Source organism: Macaca nemestrina, chromosome 16 (genome assembly GCF_043159975.1).
Source record: "Macaca nemestrina isolate mMacNem1 chromosome 16, mMacNem.hap1, whole genome shotgun sequence".
Lineage (NCBI taxonomy): Eukaryota > Metazoa > Chordata > Mammalia > Primates > Cercopithecidae > Macaca > Macaca nemestrina.
Genome location: NC_092140.1, coordinates 74,504,820 through 74,531,251, shown reverse-complemented (window position 1 = coordinate 74,531,251; position 26,432 = coordinate 74,504,820). Strand labels below are relative to the sequence as shown.

The 26,432-nt window shown below is 39.7% G+C and overlaps 1 protein-coding gene across 2 annotated transcripts in view; it reads left to right on the top strand.

The window, feature by feature from the left end:
* The first annotated feature begins 914 nt into the window (after positions 1 to 914).
* Positions 915 to 26,432, top strand: part of LOC105490763 (vacuolar protein sorting 36 homolog) — a 37,726-nt gene continuing 12,208 nt past the window's right edge. The window contains exons 1-10 of one of the 2 annotated variants that reach the window (XM_071081280.1): positions 915 to 1,069; positions 6,768 to 6,836; positions 10,030 to 10,100; positions 12,809 to 12,923; positions 14,271 to 14,360; positions 15,403 to 15,489; positions 22,546 to 22,578; positions 22,700 to 22,777; positions 24,025 to 24,159; positions 26,296 to 26,361. In XM_071081280.1, the coding sequence (XP_070937381.1) occupies positions 974 to 1,069; positions 6,768 to 6,836; positions 10,030 to 10,100; positions 12,809 to 12,923; positions 14,271 to 14,360; positions 15,403 to 15,489; positions 22,546 to 22,578; positions 22,700 to 22,777; positions 24,025 to 24,159; positions 26,296 to 26,361 (840 nt within the window). In that variant the 5' untranslated portion in view covers positions 915 to 973. Of the gene's footprint in view, positions 1,070 to 1,307; positions 1,618 to 6,767; positions 6,837 to 10,029; positions 10,101 to 12,808; positions 12,924 to 14,270; positions 14,361 to 15,402; positions 15,490 to 22,545; positions 22,579 to 22,699; positions 22,778 to 24,024; positions 24,160 to 26,295; positions 26,362 to 26,432 lie in introns of those variants that run through there. The other variant, XM_071081281.1, reaches the window with a different exon arrangement.

The following is a 26,432-nucleotide window of genomic DNA, read 5'->3' as shown; positions in this document are numbered from 1 at the left end:
CCTGGTGGGTGAGAGCAGCAGCCATGGATGGCTTTGCCAACAAACAGCTAAATTATAGAGGAACTACATATTGAAATGTAAATTCACGCATGAGGTCTGTATTAATATTGGAAATGCCTAAATAAAAATAATCTTTTTTTTCTGAGCCTGGGGGTTGGGGCATGGAGTGGCGTGGGGGAGTTGGGGTGGAGGGGGAGAGGGTCTTTCTACGTCGCCCACTGGTGTCAAACTCCTGGGCTCAAGCAATCCTCCCGCCTCAGCTTCGGAAGCAGCTGGGAATACAGGCGCGCGCCACCAAGCCCGGTTAAATAAAATCTGTTTCCCCCAGTTAAAAAAAAATTAATTTGTGTGGGTATATAGGTGTATATATTTCTGGGGTATATGGGATATTTTGATGCAGGCATACAGTGTGTGATAATCACATCAGGGTAAATGAGGTATCCGTTACCTCAAGCATTTATCCTTTGTGTTACAATATAAAGATAATCTTAAAGGGAAAAAAAGAGCAGCACAGGTAGTACTAACTGCAGCTGTATAGAAACAATGCGTGCCATAAACATTCATTTGAAGGAGAGGGGTTATGATTATTTACAATCATTAATGAATATGGCAATATTCTGGGCACTGACAAGAAAACTGCCACAAACATGCTGGCATAATGCACAATAAGCAAGGCTAAGCTGTGGTCAGGGCTCCCTCGCGCGCCCGTAAGCTCTGAATTTAGAATGGGGTGGACAGCTAGCTGATCAAGGGTTCTAAAAGGCCGGCGGCTAATGGACCGCCAGGGGGCGCTCCACGCACGTCTCCACGTCCCCAGGCGCACCTCGCAGCCGCGCCTGCTCGCGGCCAGGCCGCTCCCTCCCTCCCTCACCAGCCCCGACCCTTCTCCGCCCCGTCCGACGCTAGGGGGCGCCACAGGCTGCCCGGCTTGCGGCTCGCGGCCCGGGAGCGCCGGGGCTAGGTGGCGGCGGCCATGGACCGATTCGTTTGGACCAGCGGCCTCCTGGAGATCAACGAGACCCTGGTGATCCAGCAGCGCGGGGTGCGAATCTACGATGGCGAGGAGAAGGTAGGGCGTCGGCCAGCCTTCCCAAGGGGCTGGCGGAAGGGGTCCCCGGTGGGCGCGCGGCCCGGCTCGGTGTGGCCCGGTCCCCGGCCTAGCTCACGGCCCTCGGCGGCTCGGCCGGCCTCTGTGTGCGGCGCAGCGCTCTTGCGCTCCCCGCCGGTCGGTCGCACGCAGCGTGGGGCGCTCGGCCGCCTCCCCCGCTCGGGTCCCAACTTTGGCACGGTTCCCAGCAGGCGCGGATCGCGTCTGCTTCTCTCTGCCCGGAATGCTTCCGGGAGAGCACAGCCGCAGCGCCCGGGAGAAGGAGCGCTCGCAGTCTGCGGGCGCCGGGCGGCGATCCGGCAGTCGACTTCCTTGGCGTGTTTCCAGACCCCCTGACTACACCAGCCTCGGTGTCGGCACCCGACAGCCAGGTTCCGCCTTTCTGTGAGGAGGGCGCGGTGGCCGTACGGTCCCCAGCGGAAGCTTTAGCTTGGACCTCATGCAGTCGGAGGGATTAGCATATCTGGGCAGAGGGGTGAGGGATTGCTTCGAAAGGATTTCCTAAAGAGGTATCAGTGCCTTATTGGAATGCCCTTGCCAAAGGCTTTTGGGTTTTTGTTCTGTTTTCTAATTGCTTTAGAAAGGCGTTCTGAGCGTATGTTTTGTAAAGTGTTATATTAATAGTAGACCGTGCCTTGTAATGCAAGCATAAATCTTAGAAGGTGCGTTTTCAAATCGAGAGGAGAAATATGAAGTGTAAGTAAATATTTTGTAGATACTTTGTTGAAACTATGAAATCTTTTGTCCTGGATTGAAATGTATAAACTGGAATTAGGAAAAATTTAAAACTCACTTACCCACAAGCATTTTTGGTTTCCAGAAGTTTTAATTTGCTGCCTCTCTTCCCTTGCCGTTTTATTAACGACACTTTCCGCTGTACTTTGATATAAGTTACTGAACTCATATCTTTTCCTGGTCAGTACTTACAGCTATTTACAGGCACAGGTGACTTTGGACCCGGTCCTCTGACTCCCTTAGGGCATTTTCTATGGGCTGGTTGCCTGTATTATTGAGTAAAGGTCTTTTCCTTAAATAATTTGCTTGGACCTAACTTCACTTACTGCCTTAGCACTTCTTAATTTAATTAATTAATTAATTTTGAGATGGAGTCTTGCTCTGTGGCCAGCCTGGAGTGCAGTGGCGCGATCTCGGCTCACTGCAACCTCCGCCTCCCGGGTTCACGTCATTCTCCTGCCTCAGCCTCCTGAGTAGCTGGGACTACAGGCGCCTGCAACCACGCCCAGCTAATTTTTGTATATTTAGTAGAGACGGGGTTTCACCATATTGGCCAGGCTGATCCCCTTTGAGAGGAACTGAATGTTGACAGTGGTAGATCTGTCCTCAGAGACTCCTCCAGTGCCACTCCCTGAGGCAGCACTAGGAAGTCATGCTTTTGCAGAGCGTGGCATGATACAATTCTATGGAACTCCAATTTGAAGACTAGGAACACCTTTGCTGGCAGGCAGCATAGCTGTGATAGATTTAAAACAGTGTAAAATAACAGCCATTAGTAGTTTTATATGAAAGATACATTGTTGAACCAGCGAGTTTTAATTTTTACTTTAAAATTTTTGCTGCTTGTATTAGCAGACAAGTGTATAGATGTCAGAGGTTTAAGAAACAAATCATGGGGAAAACATTGCTTGAGACCCTGTGATCTAGTCCAGAATTAACTCTTCTAAAAGCTTGAAATTGGAGTGGAGCTCTAAGAGGGTTCTCCTTACCACTGTGCCCCAGAGCTGGACTTAGTCACTTGCTGAGCTGCCTTGCAGCTATGTGGTCCCTAGGCTGAATGAGGTACATTCTGGGGGAAAGTGCGGTATCCTGGCTTCCTTCACCTGTTGGAAGGTTTCCAGACTTCTGTGGTGCTAAAGACTCTACAAGGCTACACACATTAGCCCCCAAATCTGATGAAGTTAGTCTCCCTTTTAGGATGCCTCACTGGCTCCTTTGGCCTAGGGACTGCAGTCCAGATGGCTTAGTCTTCATAGTTTTGCATCCCAACCCATTCTCTGGGCAAGCGTGCGCATGGCTGTCTTCTAGACTAGTTTGATTGTTCCTGGAGCACAGAAGGTGTGCCTTGCTCATCCTTGTATCTCCTGGCTGGTTGTAGGTGTGAAACACATTTTTTTAAAAACCTGAATAATTAAAGTACCTACTGTGAGCCAAGAGCTGTATATGTCATCTCATTTAATCCTCTCAACAGGAATATGAGGTATTTTACTGAATGAGAAAGTAACTCGAAGAGATACAGTGACTTGCCTAAGATCCACAGAGAGAGATTTAAATCTCTGTTGATCAGAATCAAAGCCTGTGCTTTGTTCATGGAGCTACAGTGAGCCGAGATCGTGCCACTGCACTCCAGCCTAGGCAACTGAGCGAGATTCTGCCTCGGAAAAAAAAAAAAGGACTTCATAATATGGCAGCCACCGGTGCCACCCTTGATGTAATGTTTAATACAGCTAATCTTCCCAAAGATGAGGAAACTGACACCCACAGCTGATAGTTGAGAAAACTGAGCTGTCCAAGGTCACACAACTAGTAACTGGTGGAGATAGAATTGCAAACCAGATCCAATGGACTGCTCTTCCCACCGCCCAAGTGCCTCTTATGAATAATACATGCATACTTGCTTGTTTATATAGGCACAGTTTTCGTGGGCTCATTATGACTGGATAATGTGTTTACTTTCGTAAGGAGTGTAGGCAGGTCATTTGTTTGAATTCACAGACACTTCTGTAGCCTCAGCTAATTTAAAAAATAATGTTAGTACTGTGTAAAGTGGCAAATTGGCAGCATATATCAGAAGATTTAGAAATGTTTATTCTTTTTCAGCTAACTATTTCACTTTTAGGAATTTACCCTTGGGAAAGAATCAGAGATGCATAAAAATATTACATGTGGAGAATGCTCATCTCAGATGTTATTATAATATTACATATAATATTATTATATATGGAAAAATTGGAAGCAATCTGAATGTCCACCATAGGGATTGGTTAATTAAATTATGGCATGAGGCCAGGTGTGGTGGCTCACGCCTGTAATCCCAGCACTTTGAGAGGCTGAGGCGGGTGGATCACCTGAGGTCAGGAGTTCAAGACCAGCCTGGCCAACATGGTGAAACCCCATCTCTACTAAAAACACAAAAAATTAGCTGGGCGTGGTGGCGGGGCCTGTAATCCCAGCTACTTGGGAGGCTGAGGCAGGAGAATGACTTGAACCCGGGTGGTGGAAGTTGCAGTGAGCCGAGATTGTGCTGTTGCACTCCAGCCTGGGCAACAAGAGCGAAACTCCATCTCAAAAAAAAAAAAAGATTTATGGCATGCCCTAATTAGCATGAGGAATTGCCAATGATAGGTTGCTAACTATATTTTATAACTATACTATTAATAATAGTTATAAAACTATCCTATTCTATTTAAAGATTATACATATGTATACATAAACATCTATGTATATATACACACACACTCTGGCTGGTATGAATTTATTTCATTTTCTTTTTCAGACTCTAAATATTTTCCAGATTTTCAACACTGAACATGCGTTACTTTTATAACAGAAAATATGTAAATAAAAAAACCAGGGTAATAACTTTTCAGTGAGTGCTGAAGTCAGATCAATTTTTTTTTTTTTTTTTTTTTTTTTTTTGCGGGGGGAGATGGAGTCTCGCTGTGTCGCCCAGGCTGGAGTGCAGTGGCACGATCTCGGCTCACTGTAAGCTCCACCTTCTGGGTTCATGCCATTCTCCTGCCTCAGCCTCCGAGTAGCTGGGACTACAGGTGCCCACCACCATGCCTGGCTAATTGTTTTGTATTTTTTTTAGTAGAGACAGGTTTTCACCGTGTTAGCCATGATGGTCTTGATCTCCTGACCTCGTGGTCCACCCGCCTGGGCCTCCCAAAGTCCTGGGATTATAGGCGTGAGCCACAGCGCCCAGCCATATTTTTAACATATTATTTTAAATTCAAAACAATTCCAGCCTTATTTTAATAAATTGGACACTCACTAAAATGCTTTCCTTAGTATTTATGTTGTAAGATTGCCTTATAAATGGGACTATCCTTTTAACTTTTTTTTTGTTTTTCAGCTCCCACTTAGCATCAAATGTAACTTTTAAAATAACCGAATATTCCTGGAAAGGACACAAGCAAGCCCTACCTTATGGCAAATTCCACTTTCTAGTAACTTGAAATAGAAACTTCCAATATATATCTTGCTTTTAACAGAAACGCAGGGGTTTAATTCATTAATCTCTTGGGTTCCAATTCTAAAACTTGCTTATTTATATAACTTTCAGGGCACAGTAACAAGTAGTGAGGATTAAAGTTTTGGTTCTAAAGACCTAGCTGGCATTTCTTTGTGATTGTATTGAAGTTTTGAAGAACATTTTAAAATTTATATTTTGAATAGGTGATACATACCTAAAGAGTATGTCCTAGTCAGCTCGGCTGCTAAAACAAAATACCATAGCCTGGGTGGCTTAAACAACAGGCGTTTATTTCTCATAGTTCTGGAGACTGGGAAGTCTAAGATCAAGGTGCTGACAGATTTGGTTCTTGGTAAGGACACTCTTCCTGGCTTGCAGATGGCCACCATTTGCTTGTGTACTTGCATGGTCTTTTCTCAGCACGTGTTCATGGAGATGAAGCCCTCCTGTCTCTTCCTCTTCTCATAAGGATACTAGTCCCATCATGAGGGCCCCACCTCACGACCTTCTAAACCTAATCACTTCCCAATGGTTCCATCACCAAATACCATCGCGTTGAGGGTTAGGCCTTCAACATATGAATTTGGGGGTTTTCATTTAATGCTAATGGGTTTTACGCCTTCTTAGAAAGGTCTTCTCCCCTCAGATTATTTAAAAATTATCTCATGATTTTTTTCTAGTGCTTTTATAATTTTTTTCGTTTTTTACTTGATTGATCCATCTAGAATTCATTTTGGTGCATTGTATTAGGTATAAATCCAGACATACGGGTTTTTCTTTTTCCTACCTGGCAACCCAGTTGTCCCACTGCCATTGATTTAATCTCCATCCATATTTATTTTTGTATGTATTTGTATCTATTCCTGGATTTTGTTTTTATTAAAAAATGTTATGAGTGTTATACATGAATTCAGTTGCAAAGAAATTCAATCAGTAGTGAAGTGTAGAGGTAAAAAAGAGCTCTTCGCTTCCCTTCTACCCCTTTCCTCACACTTTTTCTGAGATAATGATTGTTAACAGATAATTGTGTGTTCCTTTTAGACCCTTTTCACTACTTGTGTTTCTACAAACACACATATATACAGCATATGTAATATTGTAAATTGCTATAAATCACTTTCTTTCCCACTCATCCAGTGTCTTAGAGTTCTATGGTAATCCATGCAGTTCTACCTCATCATTTCTTTTTAACCTTTGCATGGATTGCAGAGTATGAATGTGTATCATACCTGGTTGTTATTTGCATTTTTTTCTAATTCTGTCAAGACTATACAGATAGCTTATGAAGTATGTAGCATTGGTTCTCTTTACTTTGTGGTAAGCCTATTCTAAAAATGAAATGTTTATTTATATGATTAACTTAGTGTTGTATAATTTATGAAGAAGAAAATCTGAACCACAGTGAGTGGTATGTTATTAATATTTTGTGATGCTCTTTCTTTCTAGATAAAATTTGATGCTGGGACTCTCCTTCTTAGTACACACCGACTGATTTGGAGAGATCAGAAAAATCATGTAAGATACAGTTTTCTACATCTGTTGAAGGTTTTATTTTGTTTATTTATTTTTTAGAGACAGGGTCTTGCTGTATTGCCCAGGCTGATCTCTAACTTCTGGGCTCAAGTGATTCTCCTGGCCTCAACCTCCCGAGTAGCCGGGACTACAGGAGTGAGCCACCATTGTAGGTTTTAAATCACTGAAACTTTTTCTTCTTTTTTCATTTCTGGTAAAACTTATATAATGAATGCAATAATAAATTTTCCTTTTCTGAATGACAAAAGAGTGTGTCCCGTATAATTTCTCTGAATGGAGTGCAGAAACAGGAGTTAGTGTGTTGTCCCTTATTCAGCTCCAGAAAAGTCCATGTAGTTACTGGATGGAGAATCATGTTTTTTAAATACCAAATTCTACTCTATATCTAAATGGTCCATGTATAACAGGGGAATAATTCCCCCATCAATTGTGAGGGAGTCTTTAAAAAGAGCTCGTATGTCCTTAAAACCAAATTGTGTTCTAGGTCGTTGTTGAGAATCAGGAGACTAGGCCTGCCATCAAGTGCATGCCTTTATCTAGATATTGAGATCTGTCTCTAAGTCACTCAGCAAGAGGAGTCCCCCACACCCCCCCTTTTTTTTTTGTTTGAGACAGAGTCTTGCTCTGTCACCCAGGCTGGAGTGCAGTGGTGTGATCTCGGCTCACTGCAACCTCCGCCTCCCAGGTTCAAGCGATTCTCCTGCCTCAGCCTCCCGAGTAGCTGGGATTACAGGCATGCGCCACCATGCCCAGCTAATTCTTGTATTTTTTAATAGAGACAGGGTTTAGCCATATTGTTCAGGCTGACCTGACCTCGCGATCCGCCCACCTCGGCCTCCCAAAGTTCTGGGATTACAGTTGTAAGCCACCTTGCCCAACCTGTTTTTGTTTTTTGTTTTTTTAAGGAAGATGGAGAGTTATATGTATGTAGAGCTGATATATATCTTTATTTCCTAGAGCTTCAACCTGAATGTATATATACATTAATTTCAGCATTGCCAGTAAGATAGCAATCTCATCTGTGTTTTTATTTTCCTGATTGTTCCCCCAAACCCCCGTGAAATTTTAGTACCACGAATAAACTATATACTGTACTGTAGCCCTTGAAGGGCTGCTAACCATTACAGTATCTGACTTTTTTGCACCCTGGGAACTAATTTTTGTCTCCTAGGTCTGATATTGCCCCTGTTGATAATGCATGCCTTAGAGCGGGAGTCCCCAACTCCCCGGGCCACGGGCCAGTACTGGTCTGTGGCCTGTTAGGAACTGGGTCACATAGCAGGGGGTGAGTGACAGGTAAGCAAGCATTACCACCGGAGCTCCACTTCCCATCAGATCAGCAGACGCATTAGATTCTCGTAGGAGCACGAACCATATTGTGAACTGTGCATGCAAGGGATCTAGGTCGTGCACTCCTTATGAGAGTCTAATGCCTGATGATCTGAAGTGGAACAGTTTCACCCCGAAACCACAACGCCCTGCTCTCCAGGAAATACTGTCTTCCACGAAACCAGTCTCTGATACAAAAAAGGTTGGGGACTGCTGCCTTAGACTGTTAATATTTTCTAATATATTACAAGTAATATATATTCAGGAAATAAATCTTTTTGGGGAGGATAGATTGCATGTCCTTAAACCATATGTTGATAAGTTAATCTTAGTATAATTTTTTGATTATCATATAAAGAGGTCCATCTGGACAAATTTTAGACTTACTACATTGCTAGTCACATAAAAATTAAACATAACTGTTTATATATGTTAAAACTAAGGCCAGGTGTGGTGGCTCATGCCTGTAACCCCAGCACTTTGGGAGGCTGAGGCAGTGGATCACCTGATGTTGGGAGTTCGAGACCAGACTGACCAACATGGAGAAGTCCCATCTCTACTAAAAATACAAAATTAGCTGGGCGTGGTGGCACATGTCTGTCATCCCAGCTACTCGGGAGGCTGAGACAGGAAAATCGCTTGAACCTGAGAGGCAGAGGTTGCAATGAGCCAAGGTTGCGCCATTGCACTCCAGCCTGGGCAACAAGAATGAAACTCCGTCTCAAAAAAAAAAAAAAAAAATTAAACATACTGGCTAGACACAGTGGCTCATGCCTGTAAATCCCGGCACTTCGGGAGGCCGAGGCAGGGGGATCACTTGAGATCAGGAGTTCAAGACTAGCATGTCCAACGTGGTGAAAGCCCATCTCTCCTAAAAATACAAAAATGAGCCAGGCATGGTGGCTTACACCTATAATCCCAGCTACTTGGGAAGCTAAGGTGGGAGGATCACTTGAACCTGGGAGGCAGAGGTTGCAGTGAGCCAAGATTGTACTACTGCACTCTAGCTTGGGCGACAGAGCGAGACTCCATCTCAAAAAAAAAAAAAGTTAAACATGAATAAAGGGATACTACATCAATATTTTTTGTTTAAAACTATTAATAATTGCATGTGGGCATATGAGTGAAGTATGGAAAATTATAAAGAAGAGAAAATCATCTACATTAATGCCCTCCTTAAAATTGTTTTGACGTATCTGTTTTGTTTTTTGCTTTCAGTGTAAGAAAATATTACAAGTAAAACATTTTCGTAGAAACATTACTCTTAGAAAATGCACCCATTGTGGCTGGGTCCGGTGGCTCCTGCCTGTAATCTCCGCACTTTGGGAGGCCAAGGCAGGCAGATCACGAGGTCAGGAGATCGAGACCATCCTGGCTAACATGGTGAAACCCCGTCTCTACTAAAAATACAAAAAAATTAGCCAGGCGTGGTGGCGAGCGCCTGTAGTCCCAGCTACTTGGGAGGCTGAGGCAGGAGAATGGTGTGAACCTGGGAGGCAGAGGTTGCAGTGAGCCAAGATCACGCCACTGCACTCCAGCCTGGGCAACAGAGCGAGACTCCATCTCAAAAAAAAAAAAAAAAAAAAAAGAAAATGCACCCATTGTAAAAACAAAAGCTAGTGACAGCTTCTTTTAAACTTCTTATGTTCTTCCATGCAGCCATATGCCACCACAGTATCATTTCCATTTAATTTTTCCTTAAGTTCGTTTAAGTAACAAAATCATTGTTTTTCATTATTTTTATTATTAAGGTATATGGCACTGTAATGCTATAAAACAAGGATTTCTGACAAGTGTTATGGATGTTGTTTAGAGTCTTTGATTTAAGCTATTGATTTCCTTCTAGGAGTGTTGCATGGCCGTTCTCCTTTCCCAAATTGTGTTCATTGAAGAACAGGCAGCTGGAATTGGGAAGAGGTAAGGTCTATATAGTACAGTCTTTATTCACAGAAAACATTTCCTGTTATGCTATTGGTCAGAAGGTCCTATCTTAGACTCAATGATGTATGAATTGATTCTTAAGCATGAATAATTTGCTGTAATATCCTTGTTTATTATACATGGGTCATAATAAAGAAATGTGGGCCTGGTGCGGTGGCTCACGCCTGTAATCCCAGCACTTTGGGAGGCTGAGGCGGGCAGATCACGAGGTCAGGAGATCGAGACCATCTGGCTAACATGGTTAAACCCTGTCTCTACTCAAAATACAAAAAATTAGCCGGGTGTGGTGGCGGGCGCCTGTAGACCTAGCTACTTGGGAGGCTGAGGCAGGAGAATGGCATGAACCTGGGAGGCGGAGCTTGCAGTGAGCCGAGATCGGGCCACTGCACTCCCGTCTCGGGGACAGAGCGAGACCTCGTTTCAAAAATAATAATAATAAATAAATAAATAAATAAAAATAAAAAAAAGAAATGTGGTCCAGTTATCATTATCTTTCCATAGACACTTTGCTTTCACATGCCTGTGTACCTGTCATTTCATACTTAAAATCGGAAATAACCTATTTGAGAAAAATAACTGACTTTGCTTCTGTTTCTAACCTGATAATTAAGTTTGTTTCTCAGGTTTTACTTGTTCAGATAGCAGAGTTAAACAGCATATAATAATAGTTACTGTACAAAGCAGGACATTTATCAGAATAATAGCAGGTACAATGAACAATTAGACCAGGGTAACAAGGATACAATGGGACCATCCCAGGCAAACCAGGAGATGAGGCCACCTTGGTATAAAGGTGTAAGTTCAAATGTTCCTGTTTATTCAAATATACCGAAAACTTGGCTTTATATTTTAAGTGCATGTCATTGAGGAGACATGAACAAATATTATTGGCATGGGATTTTTTTTTCCTATGTAGGCTTATCTTTAGGTTTAGCATAATTAGGCATTTCAGTAGAAGTTAAACAATGTTGAGCTTCACTGGACATGCAATGCATGCTTTGATCATAATGTTATGATTTACTGTAAAATATTATTTATTTGACATAAAAGAAACCAATGTTTTAAAAAATTAATAAGCCATAGATTTTTTTAAGCCATAGATTTTTAGGGTAGATTGTTATTATGATTTATATTTTCCCCTTATCAATTTTCTCCACTGTATTAAGTTCTAAAAAGTAAACTTTAAGGTTGTTTCCAGGTTATTTGAATTTTCCTTTCCTGTGTTCCAAGGAAATCTAAACTAAAAAAAAATTTTAAATATTTACCTTCACGTTAATGTCTTATTTTTTAAACATGTCCAGTGAGGAGGACTTCAGTAATATGCCAAGTTAACTTTTGTCAAGTATTCTCTTTAGTTCCCAGCCCCTCCCCTCAAACAGTTATATTTGCATTGATTTCAAGATGTGTACATTTCACCTTTTAACATCTCTGAAGATGCTTTTTTTATTTCATAGATTTAAAATTTAATGAAGTATAGTAATTGGATGACTTGATAAAAGAATATATACAAAATTTGGCATAGATTTTTTATGCTTACTTTGGAGCTTTTAAACTTTATTTGATTATACTTACTGCTTTTTCAATGGGTGTCCTTTCACAGAATCTGATAGTAGGGCTGAGGGTTTTTTTTTAGTTTCAAAAACTATGAAATGCTTTTGCCTGGTTATCTTATCATAATTGTCATAGTTTTGTTGCTCTACTTGATGATTTGTTTCAGACAGTTCTATGATTCTGCTCACATAGTTTATTTTCTCACTTCACTTAAAGAAGTTTACCACAAGGGAATAGGAGGAGTCCTTACAAGACTGGCCCTACCCATTCACATTGAGGAGGCCCAATGCCTGGTGTTTCAATTTTACAGTAATATTTAGGTAACCATATGGTTCCAAAAAAAGAAAAGTAAAATTGAGTGTGTATCTATAGCATGATCAACACAGAAAAAGCACTAAACTAGGTACTTGGGATACTTTGAGTTTTTTAGTTTCCCAGATCTTTATAGGATTGCTTATTGACTAGGTTGAAAAAAAAAGGAGGAAAACAGACTTATTAAGCTGACCAAATATAGTGGTATTTTTAATAGCATAGAAGATAATGATAGTCATAAAGATAATGGTAGTTTGTGTTCTTAGAGCCACAGCATTTTCGGAATTGTTTTTGCTATTGGCTATCTTTCCAGATCATGCTGTTGATTGAGTGGCATTTTCCAACAAATGACACTGTAGAATGTTAGTTTTGGATGGAATTTTAATAAAATATCAGCTGGCCATTTTTACAGATAAGTTTTCACTTTTTGTTTTCAAATGAATAAGGGTGTATGCTTTGGCAGAAATCATAGGCCCCCTTATAACCTCTGGGGATGTTTGTAGTTGGAAAACCATAATCATAAACTCAAACTTTCGCAAATTTATTTTGACCTTATTTTCTAAAGTCACACTCTAATTTAATCTACAGAGCTAGTAACTTGAAGCTTTTTGGTTCATAGCTTATAAGTTTTAAGTAGAGAGATTTTTGAAAGCTTTATTAATATTGAATTAATACACACTATAAAAGGATGCTTTTTGGGATATTTGTTTCTACATGAATTTTAAAAGTGATTTGAAACACATAAAAAGTTATAAAAGTAGAATTAGTTATATATATTTTTTGAAAAGCAATTCAATATATTACATTTGTTCTTTCTTCAGTGCCAAAATAGTGGTTCATCTTCACCCAGCTCCTCCTAACAAAGAACCTGGCCCATTCCAGAGTAGTAAGAACTCCTACATCAAACTCTCCTTCAAAGAACATGGTCAGATTGAGGTAAGTTTCTACATGAATAAAATTGTACTAGAAAGGTGTGTGTATGTGTGGTGTGTATGTGTGTGTGTGCTGTGGCTTGTTAATATGATGGAAGGTAGTATTATACAACATACCAGATTTCACCATAGTTTTACAATAAAATTTTATTATATCCTAAGCCTTAGCAGTGAGCGGAGAGTATGAAGTTTAGGTTTCAGTGGGAATGGGAAGCAGAGGGTGTGGTCCCAAGGAAGGAACAGAGGCTGGAAAATACACTAAGTCATGCCATTTGCCTACTAGCAGAGTTTTCAGTGGTATAGTTTAGTTAAATGAACAGAATATAAATGGAATGATATGTTGAACTATCTCAGTATCTGAAGGTTCCCCAGCTTTAAATCAGGCTGTCTGTCTTGATTAACTCCAGTTAATCTTAATCACTTAAGTACTTATTCTGCAGTATAATAGTTTATATGTTCCAAATAAGTTGCTATACAATAATTCTTAAGATAATTAGAAGTATGTATTCTCTCCATCAATATCATAAATTATTATTAATTTTTTCTATAGCACCTCACCCAGTGCTCCTGACAAGTGATCACTAAGCATATGAAAAACATATTTGATTATTTGTGAGCATAGGTATGTTTTGGTCCTACTTTTTGGTTTTATATTTTAACTAGACAAATTATGCTCTGCTTCCTTCATGGAGAATGGTTGTATATTTTTCCTGGCACTGTGTTTGTTTCATTATAGATTGAAAACAATCCACATACGCAGGATTGTTTAAAGTAAGTCTATTGATTTCATTGTCACTCATCTCTTTGTTGAGAATAGCCTACTTTATATAGAAGGTCAGTTCCTTCTTTTTTTTCCTTTGTGCTTTCTGAAGCTGATCCAAGAAAAGAATTTCCTTTGATTTTCTTTGATGTCTCTGAGAATTCTGGGCTTGCTGCAAATGACTGAACAACAGACTTTTATACTAAAGAAATGTTAAGTGGCCAGGCGCAGTGGCTCACGCCTATAATCCCAGCACTTTGGGAGGCCGAGGCGGGCAGATCACCTGAGGTCGAGAGTTCAAGACCAGCCTGACCAATATGGAGAAACCCCATCTCTACTAAAAATACAAAATTAGCTAGGTGTGGTGGCACATGCCTGTAATCCCAGCTACTTGGGAGGCTGAGGCAGGAGAATCGCTTGAGTTAGGGAGGCGGAAGTTGTGGTGAGCCTGGATCACGCCATTGCACTCCAGCCTGGGCAACAAGAGCGAAACTCCACCTCAAAAAAAAAGAAGGAAATGTTAAGTAATGATTTATACAAGGATGCTACAATCTGACTGACTCATTTAAAGTGTATTTATTTGCATAACAGTTTTACAGGCGTTTATCAGAGGAAATGACACAGAGAAGATGGGAGAATATGCCAGTTTCCCAGTCATTACAAACAAATAGAGGACCCCAGGTATTTTTAAAACTATTTGCTAATCCAGTATTTTCAACTCTGTACTTACATCTTCATTAAGAAAAAGACTCTATGATTGTAGAACTTGCCCAAAACAAAATACTGCAATGGCATTCTGATAAAGAATTTATTTTCGACCGGGCGCGGTGGCTCACGCCTGTAATCCCACCACTTTGGGAGGCCAAAGCGGGGCAGATCATGAGGTCAGGAGTTCGAGATCTGCCTGGCCAACATTGTGAAACCCTGTCTCTACTAAAAATACAAAAATTAGCCAGGCGTGGTGGTACACGCCTGTAATCCCAGCTGCTCAGAAGGCTGAGGCAGGAGAGTCACTTGAACCTGGGAGGCAGAGGTTGCTGTGAGCCAAGATTGTGCCATTGCTCTCCAGCCTGGGCGACAGGGGCGAGACTTCATCTCAAAAAAAAAAACAAAAATTATTTTCACAGCACCTAATTTAGTGCTGTCTATACAGCAGACACTTAGTAAGCATAAATAACTGCTTACCAGCATAATTCTTAGGGTGATAGAAGGTAGAGTTCACCCACTGAATTCTGTGCTTCATAGTCAGTGTGGCATTTGAGAGAACAGACAGTACAGCTGGGTGATGTTTTCCAGGCCTGTTTAAATTAATCACCAACACTAGACAGGTACTCAAATGTATGAAAGTAGCTTGGATAATAAGTGTTAATTAAGAACCAAAATTTAAACTGTGATTTTTTTGTACCTTTGAGACCCTATTAAGTATCTGATACATAATAGCTTGCCAAAGAAGGAAAATGATAGGAAATTTAACATATCTAAAATGCAGAGTAAAATATGCCATTTATTGTATATTTGGTTTTTCTTGAATGATTTTAAGATCATTATGTACAGCAAGAAACAAACACATGTTTTGAAGGGAAGCTAAACGTCAGTGTATGCTATTTTTCTTTGGTTCTTTGTGGGTCCTTTCCCGCCATTGAAAACACAATGTGGTTGGTTACAAAAGATTTTGTTTGCTTCCTATTTTGTATGTTTTATTTTCTACTTCTTTTTTTTTCAGCCAGGAAGAATAAGGGCTGTAGGAATTGTAGGTATTGAAAGGAAACTGGAAGAAAAAAGAAAAGAAACGGACAAAAACATTTCTGAGGTAACTGTTAAATTCTGGCTCTGCATCTATTCCAGCCATTTGTGTCTATTCTTTTAGATACAGCTGTGACAAATTCCCTTCTGTAATTTAGAATATATTTCATTTGCCTGAAGCTACATAGTCTTCTATTCTCTTTAACAGGTCTACCTCGGGCTGGCAAAATCTAACCAAAACCTCTTTCTAAAAGGAATAAAAAAGAAATGCAAATTTGCTTGCTGTTAGAAAATATCATAGAATGTTGTGTGTAGATTTTAAAGTCTAGATGGAATTGATTGAAGGATACTCCTAATGAGTTCAGGGTTCTCTATATAATTATTTTGGAAGTTGAAGTTACTTAGTTGAGAGAAAAATGCTATTCTGTGGCCACTGTCTGTGGCCAGATACCACACCATTTTATGTTGATGACCACCCAGGGATCAGACCAGACATCACTAAGAATGGCTCAAGGCCATCACTTCTACTAGGAGACAACCCTGAGCATGTACTTTCCAATGTTTTGAAGCTTCATCATATATGAGGAAATTCAAGAGAAGGGGAAAGAACTCTAGCTAAAAAGACCAGTATGCATTAGATTCTGTAATTAGTTAATACAGCTAAACGTATCATTGATTTTTCCATGCTTATATAAAAATGGTCTTGGTTTTTTATTAAATGATGCTTTAAAGTAAATCTCTGGTTTTTATAGTAATTCATAAGTAAAATTCCATGATGGTTGCTGTTCAGAGAATTTCAAAGATTTATGTCAATCAAGTAAAGTCTAAAACTGCACATAGTTATTTAAATACTTATTTTGGGCTCACTGGGAACCAAGGGCATTTGACCTGTTAAGTGCCCATAGTAGGTTTTTCTGGATGTGTGTGTATCTGTGGTGAAGTTGTGTATTTTCCTCAACCCTGTATTTTCCCCAAATTGGCAGCTGGATCCAGAATCTCTGTCACACTCATGTTCTGTCCCTTTGGCAAAACTAGAGGTGATGCTGTGTTCTTTTGTCGGAGGCACATCTTATCTCTGTCATGTTAGCGGCTGTTAATATTCAGTGCCTAGATCTATTAGTTCATTGGTTGTGGTAAATAGTGAAAATTCTGTCTTTATTTTTCATTTATTAGTTGGAATACTTTTTAAAGAAATGTTTCCCTTATCTACTATTTGGTTGTCCAGTTCATATAGGAAAGGCTGGATAATTGCATTTTCCTTTATCATCAGGGTAATAAATTGTTTCCTTATTATCTTTTGACGATGACTAATTAGGTTTTTTTTTTTTTTTTTTTTTGAGACAGAGTCTCGCTGTGTCGCCCAAGCTGGAGTGCAGTGGCTCGATCTCAGCTCACTGCAGGCTCCGCCTCCCGGGTTCACACCATTCTCCTGCCTCAGCCTCCTGAGTAGCTGGGACTACAGGTGCCTGCCACCACGCCCGGCTAATTTTTTGTATTTTTAGTAGAGACGGGGTTTCACCATGTTAGCCAGGATGGTCTCGATCTCCTGACCTCGTGATTCGCCTGCCTCGGCCTCCCAGAGTACTGGGATTACAGGCGTGAGCTACTGTGCCCAGCTGACTAATTAGGTTTTTTTTTTAACATGTCATTAGGAATTCATGAAGTTTAGCATATTTGATGGATTTCAATCGGTTATAATTATTATCCTATTTGAAGCTCAAATTGTCCCATCTTTGGCCAGTGGGAGCTGCTTCAAGTTGGCCCTCTAAGTGCTTTTGTTGTGACTAGGTGAACTTTGCTAGCTTCTTCACTATCTGGTGTGACAAAGCTCCAGGACCATCTTGTACATTTCCTGCCTCAGATCCAGAATCAACCATTTATCTGAGAAACTCTGGTTTCTTTCTTTTTTTTTTTTTTTTTTTTTGAGACAGAGTCTTACTCTGTCGCTTAGGCTAGAATGCAGTGGCACTATCTTGGCTCACTGCAACCTCTGCTTCCTGGGTTCAAGCAATTCTCCTGCCTCTGCCTCCCGAGTAGCTGGGATTACAGGTGCGCACCACTGCGCCCAGCTAATTTTTGTATTTTTAGTAGAGACGGGGTTTCACCATGTTGGTCAGGCTGGTCTTGAACTCCTGACCTCGTGAACCACCTGCCTCGGCCTCCCAAAGTGCTGGGATTATAGGCGTGAGCCACCGCTCCCAGCCCGCTCTGTTTTCTTTTAGTGGGAAATGATATTTCAGAACCACAATCTGCTTGCTAGTAATATTCATCACTATTGGGTTGATCTTTGTTTTTAGGCTTTTTCAATGGACAGAGCTAGAATTTTGTTGTTGTTAATATAAAGTGCCTAACAAGAGCATACTTATCTTTTCTATTCAAATTCAAGATGACACTACCAGATAATTACTAAAACAGTTGAAAAAAAAATGTATATGTGTTTTCCCCATTCTTCATACATTTGAAAAGTAGGTGCACTGTGTTTACACCGTCTGAGCATGCAGCCACTGCATACACTCTCCCCTCAGCTCCAGCTCTCATTGACTCTTAGTTTTATAAGTACCTCCATGTTTAGTACCACCAGTCCTCAATACTGAGCTCTCTGTGGTCGCTTTGGTTGTCTGAAGCTCATTCTGTAATAGATTTTTAAGGAAATGATCATAGGAACAATATTCCCTGTATCTGCCATGTTTGTCTTCCTTATACATGAAGGTCAGTTTTGTTGGATTTAAAATCCTCAGCTCACATTTTCTTTCTTTGAGTGTCTTCACTATATTACTTTTTTTTTTTTTTTTTTTTGGTCTGGCATGAAGTGTTGCTATCAGAAAGTGATGATAATTTAATTTTTTCCCTTTTTAAAAGACAGTTGCTATTTTTCCTAGATGGGCAAAGGATTTTTAAATTTTACTTTAAAGCCCAGTAATTTTACTAGAATGTGTCTATTAGTCATTGTGAGTTGTTATTCTTAGTTACATGCTGTGCTTTTTCAGTAAATAGTTTCAGGAATTCTTTAATTTCAGGGAAATTTTTCTGTATTATAACTTTCTTTTTTTTTGAGATGGAGTCTCACTCTGTTGCCCACGCTGGAGTGCAGTGGCGCAATCTTGGCTCACTACAACCTCTGCCTCCCGGGTTCAAGCAATTCTGCCTCAGCCTCCCAAGTAGCTGGGACTACAGGCGCGTGCCACCATACCCAGCTAATTTTTTCTATTTTTTTTTTTTTTTTTTTGAGACAGAGTCTCGCTCTGTCACCCAGGCTTGAGTGCAGTGGCGGGATCTTGGCTCACTGCAAGCTCCGCCTCCCGGGTTTACGCCATTCTCCTGCCTCAGCCTCCCAAGTAGCTGGGACTACAGGCGCCCGCCACCTCGCCTGGCTAGTTTTTTTTTTGTATTTTTTAGTAGAGATGGGGTTTCACCATGTTAGCCAGGATGGTCTCGATCTCCTGATCTCGTGATCTGCCCATCTCGGCCTCCCAAAGTGCTGGGATTACAGGCATGAGCCACTGTGCCTGGCCTATAATTTTCAATAATTGCTTTGATTTTTTTTCTTCTGGGACTCCTATTAGCTGTATGTTGCAGTTTCACTGCCTGTCTTCACTATTTGTGACTCTAATGCTTTTCATTTCTTTCCTCATTTCTTTTTTATTTAGAAAGTTTTCCTCTTTTTCACCTTTTTTGAAGGTTTTATCTGTTGTGTTTATTCACTCATGTCTGTCTAGTGTAGCCTTTATTTCTGAAATGATTTTTTTCCTTTTATTTTTAATTCTTTCCTGTCACCTATTTCTGATTTATATTGAACCTTCATAGCTTGTATCATCTTCTTAACATCTTTTAGCTTATTTTGATATAAAAGGTTAATAGTGGACCCTCCCATAATTGAAGTAGGCACAATCCTCCCCATTTTAGGCACTGTCCTCAAATTGGCCTGCTTTACTTTCTAGTGAATCCCTGTTGGCTCTCTTGGGGCTCTTGCTTTCTCAGGTCTGTGGGTTACATTGTTGCTTTTCTTTTCTTTCTCCTGCCTAGATCCTGGCATCCTGCAGGTCTTGTGGCTCTTAGTGGTTTGCCCTACCGGCTTGTATCTTGAGGGGTTTTTGCTAGTATCTTACACTTAGTATTGTAGTCTATGTTACCTATGGGGTTTTTGGTTTTAAAATCTAGTTGCCCTGTTTTCATGTTGTGATTTGGAGAGATTCAAAAACTGTGCTGCCATAGCCACCATCTTTTCAGAATCATCTATTCTGAGAAGATTCATAAAATTTCAACATTTTAGCATTAGAAGGGTTCTTATTATTCAGAGAAGAAATTGTCTCAGAGTGAGTGACTAGATTTGGAACGAGGCAGATGAGAACACATGTCTCCTGATTTGCAGGCAGTTTGCTGGTGGCGACAGTGCACCACATCACCACTCTCTTCGCCACCTAGAAGGTGCTGTCACCATCCTCTTACAGCAGTGTCTGTTGTCATCCTCTTTGCGTCAACACTTTTGGAGATGGCATGGAGCAGTGGGCTGATTTTGCATTATTTGTATTTTTCTTTCTGAATACTGCCATACTAACTGAATGTTATGTTGAAAATAATGTTTTTCTTAATTTATCAAGTAAATTATTTTGTTTCAGTCTAATTTTCTTGGAGTCGCATAGTTCAAAAGATTCTACATAAGCACTGTGCTCCACCATACAGATCATTAATTTATTCAGCAGATCATTAACCATGCAGATCATTAATTTATTCAGCAGATCATTAACCATGCAGATCATTAATTTATTCAGCAGATACTCCTCCCTACTTTGTGCTGGGCCTTGTATCAGAGGCTGGGGATACTGTGGTGATGCACAGACACAGGCAGGCAAAGAGGCATTATCCATGGTGGGAGAAACACCTTGCAAGGAGAACATATAGGGTGCAGCAGGGACATATAACATGATCCCTAACTTCTGTTGAGGTCATGGAGGGCTTGTTAGCAGCAGGAATATGGAAGTCAAAGGCTGAAAGATGAATAGGCTCTAGCAGATGACCAGCATGGATAAGAAGAACCCAGGAAAAGGGAATGGAATCTGCAAGGCACATTCAAGAATACTGAAGTGAAAAATCAAGAATATACTGAGTTACTGACGCTAATAGCCAAAGTGATAACTAAAAGTAAGTAAGAAATCATGTTGTAAGTCAGCTTAAGGGGGTACTCCTGGTTTTAAAACAGGTGCTGTTTTTCTCAAATTTGGAGTGGAAATTTGACTATAGGTGTGGTAGAGGGATACAAGGTTCCATAAACTGGCAGATGCAATTATAGAATGGATATATGCATCTCTTTTGCTTTAATTTTTATTGTAGGTAGTTTCTTTACTCATTTTTTGATAGTTGACTAATTCCAAATTTTATAATAATTATAGAAATACAAGTAAGGAAGCTTTTCTCTGTGTTTTATAATCTCTTAAAATATTTATAGACACTTCTTCTGAGGCACTAAAATATTTACTTTTTTTTATTGCCTATGTGTTAAGTTTACAGGGCTTATTTATGTATTCTTTGTGGACTCTCAACTTAGCATATTTTTTCTACAACAACATAATAATAATAAATACAGTGATTTACTATATACAATATAAATGTGTTATCTTTACTAGTTTACACAGATAAAAAAATCTATTAATATCTTATATATTAAAAGTAAAAACCTAAGTGTGCAAAATGTATGTTTTATTTTTGAAAACTAGGTTGGTGTGTGATTTGCCCTCTATCTAAATGTTAGAATTGACTTGGTTTCAGAGCTGGTGCCCAGAGTTTCTCACAAAGGGTTTCCTGCAGCTGCTGGCTCTAGCTGATAAGAATCCAGTGTTTAAGTCTTTTGTTTATCTAAGGAAATTCCTGTTAGGTGTGTGCACATTCCCCTTTGTTTTCAGTATTAACCTTAGTGAGTTGGCCATAAGAATACGCAACACACTATTCTTTTAGCAAAATCCTTTTGCAGATGGGGGAGGCTTTCCTGCAGATGGGCATAAGCTGGTCAGAGCCACTATTATGTTTCAGACCACCATATGGACTGATATTTCAGTTAATGACAAGCTGCTTAACTGGTTTTAAAAAATAACATCTGTATGCATCAATTAGATAAGATATTCTGCACTGGGAGTATATTTTCAGTAACTTGAAATAATTTATTATAAATATATTTAAATTCAAAGAGGCCTTCGAAGTAGTTTTTTGCTGTAGCAAATTAAACAGTTGATTCTATGTAGATACATTTAGATGGTATTTGAATGTTTTTCTTTTGTGATATCCACCATATCTACAAGCATAATGGGTTTGATAATCAGAGCCTGAGACTTACTGTTTCAGTTAAGTCAGACCTGTGTTAAAGCCAAAATTATTGTGCCCAGATAACTATTCCTGCAGCTGTGTATTGCCATTTTTAACTAGGAATGCTTGGTAGTGCTTTTTATTCTTGACTTCCTATTAGAAAATGATTTTAGAAAAAAACCAGTGACAGTGACAGAATTTACTTTTATCAAATAACAGTAAATAATATTTTCTGAACTACTGTTTATATCACCTTTTGCTTATTTAATCAATAATAATTATTTTCTCTTTGAAAATGAAGTTATTTTGTAGTTTGTTTGGAAAATGTATGGTTTTTTAGCTAAAATGCAATTTTAGAGTAAGGTAGATTTATTATTTATATAAATATTTATTAACAAATTGATATTTGCAAGAAAATTTCAAATTTTTATTTATTTTTATTTTTTATTTTTTTGAGACAGAGTCTTGCTCTGTCCCAGGCTGGAGTGCGGTGGCGCCATCTCAGCTCACTGCAAGCTCCGCCTCCCGGGTTCACACCGTTCTCCTACCTCACCCTCCCGAGTAGCTGGGACTACAGGCGCCTGCCACCACGCCTGGCTAATTTTTTTTGTAAATTTAGTAGAGACGGGGTTTCACCGTGTTTGCCAGGATGGTCTTGATCTCCTGACCTCGTGATCTGCCTGTCTCGGCCTCCCAGGGTGCTGGGATTACAGGTGCGAGCCACCGCGCCCGGCCGAAAATTTCAAATTTTTATGGGGAAAAAGTAGAGGGTGCTTCATTGCTTTAATTATTTAGATGGATTTCAACAAAAATTCATTTCTCATTTCAGGCCTTTGAGGACCTCAGCAAACTAATGATCAAGGTATATATCATTTATGCCTATTAAATTCATACCAATTATGATACAGTTTTTGAAATATATTTTGTAAGCAGACATTTTGGGGACAATATTGCTTTTTCAGTCTTTACTTTTTATTTGCCAGGCTAAAGAAATGGTGGAGTTATCAAAATCAATTGCTAATAAAATTAAAGACAAACAAGGTGACATCACAGAAGATGAGGTAAATAAGTTGCTTTTTTTAAGGCATTTGAAACTAGATAACACAAATAATGCAGGAAGGTTTTTGTGGTTTACATTGTCTTTCTGAATGTACTGTTGTATTTATTATTTATGTTTTATTTATTATTTATTTATTTATGAGACGGAGTCTCGCTCCGTCGCCCAGGCTGGAGTGCAGTGGTGTGATCTCGGCTCACTGCAACCTCTGCCTCCCGGGTTCAAGCGATTCTCCTGCCTCAGCATCCTGAGTAGCTGGGACTACAGGCGTGTGCCACACGCCCGGCTAATTTTTTGTATTTTCAGTAGAGACCTGGTTTCACCATGTTAGTCAGGATGGTCTTCATCTCCTGACCTGGTGATCTGCCTGCCTTGGCCTCTCAGAGTGCTGAGATTACAGGCGTGAACCACCGTGCCCAGCCTGTTTTATTTCTTTTTTTTTTTTTTTTTTTTTGGAGACGGAGTCTTGCTCTGTGGCCCAGGCTGGAGTGCAGTGGCCAGATCTCAGCTCACTGAAAGCTCCGCCTGCCGGGTTCACGCCATTCTCCTGCCTCAGCCTCCCAAGTAGCTGGGACTACAGACGCCCGCCACCTCGCCCGGCTAGTTTTTTTTGTATTTTTTAGTAGAGACGGGGTTTCACCATGTTAGCCAGGATGGTCTCGATCTCCTGACCTCGTGATCCGCCCATCTCGGCCTCCCTAAGTGCTGGGATTACAGGCTTGAGCCACCACGCCCGGCCCTGTTTTATTTCTTTTAGGACTTGAGGATATGTGAAAGTGCCAAAGAAAAGTCAACCATAAAAATTATATTAGTTCTATTAGGATTAAAGGCTATTTCAATGCCTTTTTTTAGAGTGTAGAAAACAGAAATACTGAAATGTACAAGGAGTGGCTGTCCTAAGTTTGATGTTTGTTTCATTCAGTTTGTCTACAATCTAATCACAGCTATTTTCCTAAGTTTTCAGTTGTACTATTTGGTTGGCATTAAATATAGCAGAGGCATTTTCTGAATCTCACATCAAACTTGTGAAGTAAACAGAATATGAGAGACCAGCAGAGAAGTAGGAAGGAGAATAATTAGATGTATGCAGGGAACTCCTGGAAATCTGCTCTCTTACAGTTCACAGCACAGAAACACAGTAGAAGGAATGGGGATATGTAGAAATTATTGAGTGGAATTGAATTTGTCATGGAAGAATTTCAAATATGGAGGTGGAGAGACAATTCTGCATTTTCTCCTCTTTTATTATAGACCATCAGGTTTAAATCCTACTTGCTGAGCATGGGAATCGCTAACCCAGTTACCAGAGAAACCTACGGCTCAGGCACACAGTACCACATGCAACTGGCCAAACAGCTGGCTGGAATATTGCAGGTGCCTTTAGAGGTAAAAATTAAACCTATGTGTTTTTTTTAAACTATGTGAAATTAGCCGTATGTCATCAGAAGAGTTAAAAAGAGCATAACTCCTTTCATGGTATGGTTATTGTCAACTGACATGTTTTTTTTTTCTTTCAGGTATATTAAATAAGTTCACTGTGCTTATTATTCTTTGTAATTTTCTAATTTGTTTTTAATTTTCATTTTTGACATCTATAATTTTCTAAATCTATTTGATATGAAGTTTTCCTTATTTTTAAAAAGGAAATATATGATCTTTCTCTGAATAGATATATTTCCATACATCTAGTCTTTACTATTTAGTACTATTAATCATTCCATAATCCAGATTCATCTTCTAGTCTGATAGTATTCAGGCAATCAAAAGTTTATTAAAGCACTTGTATTAAAAAAGATTTCAAACCTATGCCAAATAGAATAGTATAATGAATCCTCTGTAGCCATCATCCAGCTTCTTCTGTAAACCAACCTCCACTCAAAATTATATGAAAGCAAATCCCAGACATCACATCACTTTATCTGTAAACATTTCAGTATGTAACTCTAATGATAAAGACTCCTTTAAATACAACTGTAATCCCATTTCATAATCTAAAAAATTAAAATAATTTCTTAATGTTATCTAATATCTAGTGTTCACGTTTTCTTTTCCACCACGGTACCTGGCTAATTTTTTGTATTTTTAGTAGAGACGGGGTTTCACTGTGGTCTCGATCTCCTGACCTTGTGATCTGCCTGCCTCAGCCTACATTTTCTTTTTTTTTTTTTTTCTTGAGACAGAGTCTCACTCTTGTCGCCCAGTCTGGAGCACAGTGGCGCAATCTCAGCTCACTGCAACCTCTGCCTCCTGGGTTCAAGCAATTCTCCTGCCTCAGCCTCCTGAGAGGCTGTAATTACAGGTGCCCACCACCACACCCGGCTAATTGTTTTATAGTTTTAGTAGAGATGGAGTTTCACCATGTTGGCCAGGCTAGTCTCGAACTCCTGACCTCAGTTGATCCCTCCGCCTTGGCCTCCCAAAGTGCTGGGATTACAGGTGTGAGCCACCGAGTCAGCCTAGTATTCACATTTTCCCTTACAGTTGGTCTGTTTCAATCAGGATTCATTGCAGTTTGTTGATTTGTTTCAAGTTTGTTTGTTTGTTTGTTTTTAATTTCATGGGTTATTTCTTCTCTGGCCTCTCTCACCTCCCACCCCACAATGTGTTTCCTGAAGAAATTAGTTGTTTAGATTATAGAGTGTGCTTTTCCTGTCCTGTGTATTTCCTATAAACTGGTATTTATAATAAAGGTTTGTTAGGGTTTTTAAAAATTATTATTGCAAGACTATTTCATAGAGGCTGTTGTGTACTTCCATCAAGAGATACATAATGTCCAATTGTCTTTTTTTAAATTAAAAAAAAATTTTTTGTGATGTTAACAGCCATTGACAGTCATTACCTAGATCTGTTATTTCATTGGAGGTTGCAAAATGGTAATAGTCTTATTTAATTCTATACTTTTTTCATTTATTAGCTGGAGTAAGTTAAAACATTTAAATATATTTTTTGAAACATGGTGTAGAGCCCCTTTTTTCATTTAAGTAAATGTTAAAATGGTAATGAGGCCGGGCATAGTGGCTCATGCCTGTAATCCCAGCACTTTGGGAGGCTAAGGTGAGCAGATCATTTGAGGACAGAAGTTCGAGACCAGCCCAACCAACATGGTGAAACCCTGTCCCTACTAAAAATACAAAAAAATTAGCCAGACGTGGTGGTGCATGCCTGTAGTACCAGCTACTCAGGAGGCTGAGGCAGGAAAATTGCTTGAACCCGGAGGCAGAGGTTGCAGTGAGCCAAGACTGTACCACTGCATTCTGGCCTAGGTGACAGAGAGAAACTCCATCTCAAAAAAATAAAAATAAAAATAAAAAAATAAAGTGGTAATGAATTAAAATGCAAGTATTGAATCTGAACTGCCTCGTGGTATCTGAATAGGTTCTCCTTTGTATAAATAAAGTTTTTTATAAACTTCTTAAAAATTTTTATGATGTCTGATTTCACTGTGATTATGATTTCTGTTAAGAAATGCTAACTGGTGTAATTGTAACATAATACTTTTTTAAAAATTTCATATTTTAACAGGAACGAGGGGGAATAATGTCACTCACGGAGGTGTACTGCTTAGTAAACCGAGCTCGAGGAATGGAAGTAAGAATAGAAAATTTAAATATTATTTTAACTAAAGATAGACTTTCTTAATACAAATTCCGAATACAATT